General features: G+C 38.2%; 1 protein-coding gene across 7 annotated transcripts in view; it reads left to right on the top strand.

Annotated features, from left to right (window-relative positions):
• Positions 1 to 1164: 1164 nt before the first annotated feature.
• Positions 1165 to 7659, top strand: part of CCDC169 (coiled-coil domain containing 169) — a 49931-nt gene continuing 43436 nt past the window's right edge. For 3 of the 7 annotated variants that reach the window (XM_081305352.1, XM_081305351.1, XM_081305350.1), the window contains exons 1-2: positions 1165 to 1385; positions 3279 to 3358. In XM_081305352.1, coding sequence (XP_081161478.1) covers positions 1303 to 1385; positions 3279 to 3358 — 163 coding nt within the window. In that variant the 5' untranslated portion in view covers positions 1165 to 1302. Of the gene's footprint in view, positions 1462 to 3278; positions 3359 to 7659 lie in introns of all 7 variants that reach the window. The other 4 variants (XM_081305353.1, XM_081305354.1, XM_081305348.1 and 1 more) reach the window with 4 other exon arrangements.

Raw genomic sequence — 7659 nt, 5'->3', positions numbered from 1 at the left:
GAAGATGAACCTTTCTAGGGCAGGCCCACATTGATCCACCTACTCCAACTAAATCCTACCTGTCTACAGTCACTATCCAGTTAGTTCATTCAAGCTAAGATGGACTGATTAGTTTACAGCTCTCATAATCTGATCATTTCAACTCTGAATATTCCTGCAGCGACACAGAAGCTTTTGGGGAACACTTCATATCCAAACCATAATAAATACACACTGGGTAAGTTAAGAAGAGGGTTTGGTTCACGGTTCTTGCTCCAAGGTCGAGGGGCAACATCAGGTGTTGGCCTTCCAGCAAGAAGTCCCAATGTAGTAGTGTAGGATATCACTGTCCAGAGACAGGGAGTATGAGAAAGTCCTAGTCAAAGGGGCTTTCATAGCAGACCCTCTCTGGAGATAAGCCATTAACCAACCCATTAATCATGAATGGATTATTCCTCTCATGTGGGCATAGCTTTAATCACTTCATGAAGGTCCCCTGCTCTCTTCTCTTTAATATCTCATAATTCCGACATGAATTTTGAGGGGGAAAGCCATATTCGAATCAAAGTAGCCAGTGTACCTGTCAATGATGGGGACAGGGAAAAGATATTGAAACACAGATGTATCTCCAGCAGAACGCAAAATATGTAATTAACATATATAATGAAATTTCAAGTTGCAGTGGACATTCCTCAGGTTTGCCTAAACTTCAAGACAAGAGCATCCCAGAATGAGGTTTAAAACTCTTTTCAGGGGGTACCTTTTCAAGGTCTGCTCCTCCTGGGTCACCCCTAACCAGAGCCTCTGGTGCGCGTCCAACTGAAGCAAAGAAAGGTGCAGCCACTTTTGACCCAGCATTCTCTAACAAGGCCCAGGAATAAAGAAACATGAGGCACTGCGCAGTGTTTAGGAAAGCAAGCAAGGCCAAAAGGAGGTAAGAAGAAGGGGTGTTCTGGAGCCCCTCACACTCAGCTGTGTAGCCGGCGCACATCCCTCTTGGCCTCCAGAAGAGGCGGGAGTTGGGGAGGAATGGGGCCCTCAGTCTAGCCACAGGGCTGCTCCCAACAGGACCCAACCTGCAAAATCCGCCTCCCTCAATTCCCGCCCCCGCCGGCGCCCCACTGGGAGGGCGATGCGGGCGACGCCCTATGACGTCACGCGTGACGCGGCGTAGTGGGCGGGAGAGGGTGACTGTGAGGCGTTTCGCCATGGCGACCGCTCCTGGCGACGCTTTTTCTTTCCCCGCTTGGGGATGCCCCTTCCAGGTCTTATACTCTAACCAGTGCCGAGTCGAAGGGCGTGGGAGCTCTCTGACCTCTCGCTATGGGGGAGGGAAGAGGCGAAAACTTCGACGGTGTGAGCACCGACCGCCTTAAACTGGAGTTGCTGGAAGAAATCTACCAGAAGTGAGTCGGCGGCGCGCGGCCTCCCGCGCCCGTGAGGGGCAGGTGCGCGACCCCAGGCCTCCCGGGCGGCCCTCGGGTCAGTTCGCTTCGGACAGAAGCCGTCAAGGTTGCTGAAGGACAGCGTCAGGATTAATAGAGGGCACGTCAGGCGACTTCCCCTAACAGTGTTCTGTGCTAGAGGTTGATTTGCCTTTTGATTAGTTATGCCTATCAGCATGCAGGTTGCACTTTCTTGTGGTTAAAACTAAGTGGCCCCGCGCGGTGGCGCACACCAGCAATTATAAAGTCTGGGGAGGCCGAGGCAGGAGGATCACAAGTTCAAAGCTAACCTCAGCAATTTAGGAGGCCCTAAACAAATTTAGTGAGACCCTGTATCGAAAAAAATTGCACCCCTGGGTTCAATCCCTGGTACAAAAAAAAGAAAAAAAAAAAAAACAATAAAGCAAGAACAACAAAACCAAAAAACACCACCAACAACACTTCCTCCCAAGTGTATTTGGTACATATGTTTTTAATTTTAAAATAGGCCTTTGGTTTTTATGTTCTACTGAATTCGGGTTTTTCAGTTTAAAATCCCAAGGAATTTATTTAGTATTTCATCCTTTAGAAGAACTTAAGAAATGGTAACTTTTTGTAAAAATCGGGCCTTCTTCCTATGCTTTCTTTTTCTCTTTCTTTGTGCAATGCTGAGGATTGAACTCAGGACCTTGCCAATGGTAGGCAAAGGCACTATTGAAAGCATGTTCATCTCCAGTTTCTCAGATGCTTTTTCATTTCTTGTAACAAAGGCATAGACAGGTTTATTTAGGAAGATAGATAACACATTCAAGGGAGAATGTGTGCTGTCTCCAGAGTAAGCAGCCTCTCCTATGCTTTTTAGAACAATATTAGTATTTCTTGTTAAAACTGACTATGCTATTTTTAAAAAGATAATCTTATCACACCCACAGGCCCCATGAGAATTGACTTTTCTGTGGGTCCCATAGCATCCTGTGCTTTCCTCTATTATAACTCCAGTCACACTACTAATTAATTTATTACTTATTTTTTAAATCTTGAACCAAATGATAAACATTCTGAGGATCAGGTTCTGCCTTCTCTGAGGCAGTAAGGGTTCAGAGCAATTATTTAGAGGAATTCTGCATAAATTTAAATCTCGGCTCTTATTACTCAATAACTATAGGACCTTATTTAAGTTAACTAACTTGCTTAAGCCTCAGCTTTCTCTTAAGAGTGTTATATAAATAGTTACACTTCCTATTGTTGTTGCCAGGATGGAATGAAATGTGTAAAATGTTTAGCCCTGGCTAGTGCATTCCAGGTAAGCATTCAAGTGGAATTGAGCTGCTGCTGTTGATATTGTTCTGTCCACTTGCTCATTGTACTGTCTTTAACAAAATGCCTTAAATACAAAAGGCATTCAGAAATATTTACGAATGCTTTTTTAAAGAAAGTGTGTGTTTGTGTGTACGTACATGTGTGTGTTTTATTAGTGTTTCTTTTTTCTTTTTTTCAGGTTGACACTTGTTGCCTACTGCCCTTGTTAGCTCTTCCTGTCTGTAATAATTTGCAGCTCTTATTTTACAGTGTTCTGAGAAACTCAGTAATCAATTTCTTTGGGATCATATTTAAGGGTAATTGGCTTCCAGTGATTACCTGGAAGCTTTGAGCCATAGTGCATATTTAATCCTTTCTGGACCTTATTAATCAGAAGCTTGTATTTGTGTGATTCTTGATACTCAACCATGTCTTCAATAAATAATGTTTAATAATATTCAATAAATAAATGATATTTCATAAGAAATTATTCCTAAAGTAATGGGGGTTACATGTATTAGTTTTCCCATGTTATTTTTAATTGAATCATAATTAACAAAATATTTTTAATAACAGGGATGTAGTGCAACTCTCAGTGTTTGAATTAAGACACAAGATAGCAGAAATGGAAGCCAAACCCAATACTGACAATGAAGGTATATACGTAAATATTTATATATACATATATCTCTTGTATAATTATTGTTCATTTTACCAAGATACCTATGGTACATTAAATTACATATATTGAAAAATAGTACCAAGATTTCAGTATTACTCTCTGGTGGCATTAACAATAATTTATAACAAAAGCTTTAAAACTGATACTTCAGAATGTCAAACCATTACAACATAATTATTCAAAAATGTTATTTCACAAAACTTTTCTTATATGACATCAATATACTGTTTCCTTTGTAAATAACAAAATATCATAAATATTCTGTTCAATTTATGTCACACCCTTCATATATTAACTACTGGATCTTCAGTTTAACTGTAAAATCCTGATCTAGGATTTATCTGTTTGTGTTGGAAGAATTTTTGTGTGTAGGGGTGTGTGTGTGTGTGTGTGTGTGTGTGTGTGTATTTATGTACACATACCCACATACACATATCCTTAAAATTTACAATGTATGCCAGACATTTATTAATTTCACAAATAGTAATTGAAATTCATATATCAACACTTTGGAAGACCTTTATTTTCCCTATTTTAAAGAGGTGCAATGACTATTGGGGAGAAAGTGACAAACTAAAATATGATTATGAGAAGTGATATATGTTCTGCAAATAGAGAAACGGGATCTTAGAGAAAGAGAATCTAGCACAATTTTAGTGAAGGTATAAAGACAGCCTTTACAGAGGAAGCAGTGCTTAAACTAAACAAAGTAAGGAGTTTATTAGAATTATGGGGGTGTGCTTTGGTTCTTAAATTCATTTGTACTTCTTTCTTATACTAGGAAGCCATGAACAAAAAGAGATTAGTAGCTAATTGAGAAATAAAATGCTGCTTTCTATGAGAATCTAATACTCTGTTAAAGCTTGCTTGGAGAATACTACACCAAGGCTAAAGTAGCATTATATATCTATCTGTACTTTAGTTATAATTAGCTCTGTGGGGGCAGACTTTGAGTTCACCTACCAAGTAGTTGTATTGGCAAGGGTAATACACTCACCTACCCAGTTAGAGAAAAAACAGAAGACATGCTCACACATATAGTACGGAGTCCAGTACCTATGCCCAATAGTAATATATTGCTCACTAGTCATAATATAAACTGTTCTTATGGAGAGGAAGGTAGGATATGGCCACAAAGAGTAGGAAAGCTTTTGTCTAAACTGAAGTCTTAAATGAATAGCAAAAACACTTGTCCCTTAATCAAGGCCAGGAACTCTGTCAAGTGAGGTGATCCTTTTTTTGTTTGTTTGTTTCAATGAGAATAGCTAGTATTTGTGTAGTGCTCTAAATGAATTTTCAACTACCCTTTTAAAAAGTATTATTACCCCATTTTATAGATGAGAAAACTGAGATCCTAAATGACTTTCTGAAAAATACAGAGGTAATGAGTGATATTTCTGAAATTTTCAATCCAGGCAGCTGGTGTCAAATTCCACTTAGCCTCCACTTCTTTCTACCTCTTAGGCTTAAATTTGCACCTTGATTTTTTAATTTTTAAATTTTTTCATCTAGAAAATTGAGCCTTGGTTTACAACTGGGAATAGAAATAGGCCAGGTTTGCCTAGTACATCCATGCTTGTCTAATTTTTTTTTTTTTTAAACTTATTCCAATCAGAAGTTTTGCCTGCTCAACTGTGTAACTATTCTTGTCCAGGTCACCAATGATTTCTAGTTTGCTAACTCCCAGGTCAGCTGAGTCATCTTGTATGATCTTATCAGCTGATCTCAACTTGTCCTTGAAGCCCTTTGTTCACTTGGCCTCTGGGACACCATACTCTCTTGGTTGTCCTACTTATTAGTCTCTTGTCATTTCTTCATTTCTAAAAACTCAAGAATGCCTCAGGGCTCAGTCTCCGTCTTCTGACATTTCTTCAATATATGCTTAGGCAATTTCTGGTCTTCTAGGGTTAAATACCATCATATACTGACAACACACATCCATATCTCCACTTTGGACCTCAAGTCTGATTTCTAACCCCAAGCACCTTTGGCCATTTCATAATATATTAAAAGAGCAAACATTTTTTCAAACTTAGTAAATGCTAAATTTTTTTGTGAAACTCAATTTGTCTTTCATATTTCAAAACAAAGAAAAGAATACTTTTTCTGGTATAATACTTAATGATGAAAAATTAGAGGGATTTCCATTCCTTGGGGTGGGAGGAAGATGCCTATTGCCATCATTCAAATGTATTAGTGATTTCAAAGTTCTAGTCAAACAATAAAATGTGAAAAAGAAATGAATGATAGCTATTAGGAAGAGATAGACTTTTATGATTTCCATTTTCATAATTTAATATCCAGAATTTTCCAGAGGATCAACTAAAAACTAGTAAATATTTAGAAAATGATTAGATAAAGCCTGATGCAGTGGCATGTGCCAGTAATTCCAGTGGCTTGAGAGGCTGAGGAAGGAAGATCACGGAGTTCAAAGCCACTCTCAGCAACTTAGTGAGGCACTTAGCAACTCGGTGAGAACCCTGACTAAATAAAATATAAAAAAGGGCTGGGGATGTGGCCCCTGGGTTTAATCTCTTATACACCCCCCAAAAATTGTTGGATATAATAATAGAATAAATGTTTATTTTAAAAAAAATAAGTTTCAGCAATAACAAGCTAAAAATATAGTGTTGAAATGACCTCAATCACAATTTCAACATAGTCCACAAAATATCTGATCATTTCTTTGGCAAGAATTATGCAGAACCTGTATGAAGAGACAACAAAAGACTATGACTATAGAGGAATAATTGTCAAATCAGAATTCTCACCTTATTCTACCCAAGAGATTTCATACCAAACAGAAACCGTAAGGGAAAAAGAAATTGAAAAAGATTTCCCCTTAGCCCATGCCTTGTTGAAATTCTAAGCTTTGTTAGTGGGAGACAAAAAAAAAAACAGCAAAAAAGGTGGACTGGGGATGCTGCTCAGTGGTGAGCACATGCCTAGCAAGTGTGAGGCCTTGGGTTTGATCCCCAGCACTGCAAAAATAAGAAACAAGAAGTCTTTGTGAGCTTTGTTTTAGTTAATGAGCTCAATTTATTTTTCATTAGACATATAAGATTTCTATTGGAAAGAAAACTAAATTAATAAAAATGTACCACCCATTTATGTGCTCAAACCCTGAGCATCTCAGAATCTCTAGTGGAGTGGGGAAAATGCTAGGAGTTAGCCTGTAAAAAGAACATTGACTTTAGAATCAGGTGGCCCCTGGCTTTAATATTACAGCTGTGGGACTTAAATGTATAACTTTGAATAAATTACTTAAAACCCTCTTTGTCTCAATTTCCTCACATGTAATTGGTGAAAAATATACATAATTTGTAGGGTTGTTTGAGGACTAATATATTGAGTTTATCCTCTTCATTATTTTTTTTTTTAAAGAGAGAGTGAGAGAGGCAGAGAGAGAAAGAGAGAGAATTTTAATATTTATTTTTTAGTTATTGGCGGACACAACATCTTTGTATGTGGTGCTGAGAATCGAACCCGGGCCGCACGCATGCCAGGCGAGCGCGATACCGCTTGAGCCACATCCCCAGCCCTCTTCTTCATTATTTTTAAAAAATATTTTTTAGTTATAACCTTTATTCTATTTACTTACCATTATTTGGTGCTGAGGATCGAACCCACTGCCTCACATGGGCTAAGCTCCACCGCTGAACTACAATCTCAGCCCCTTCATTATTATTATGTTAATAAGGAGGGAAATTATTATTATTATTATGTTAATAAGGAGGGAAATTTTTTTCTCTATGGGAGGACTAAATATTATAAACGTGTTCATTCTCACCAAATTAACTTACTGGTATCATGTATATCTTATTAAAATACCTAGGTTCCCCCGCCCCCCCGTCCCGCAACTTGAAAAATTTAACTTTAAAACTAACTGGATGAATAAATAGGCAGAAATAACTGTGGAAAGAGATACTTAGAAAATAAATTCATTAACACTTAAAATGAATCAACAGAACAGTAAAATTAGTCTTTTCAGATTCTCATAGACCAAAAATGGGTAGGTTAAACCACAGACATTTATTTTCTGACACTTCTTGTGGCTGGAAGTCAAATCAAGATATTGGCGGGGTTGGTTCCCTTCAAGCACTCTCTCCTTGGCTGGTAGATGGCCACCTGCTCTGTATGTGTTCACACATAGTCTTCCCTTTGTGTCTGTAACCTAATCTCCTTTTATAAAAACATCTGTTGTATTGAATTAGGGCTCATGTATGACCTCATTTTGCCTTAATTGCTTCTTAAAAAATCCTGTTTCTAAATACA

This window comes from Spermophilus citellus (assembly GCF_964194105.1).
Source record: "Spermophilus citellus genome assembly, chromosome: 1".
NCBI lineage: Eukaryota > Metazoa > Chordata > Mammalia > Rodentia > Sciuridae > Spermophilus > Spermophilus citellus.
The sequence above is the reverse complement of the archived record's forward strand: the minus strand, read 5'-3'. Positions and strand labels throughout refer to the sequence as shown.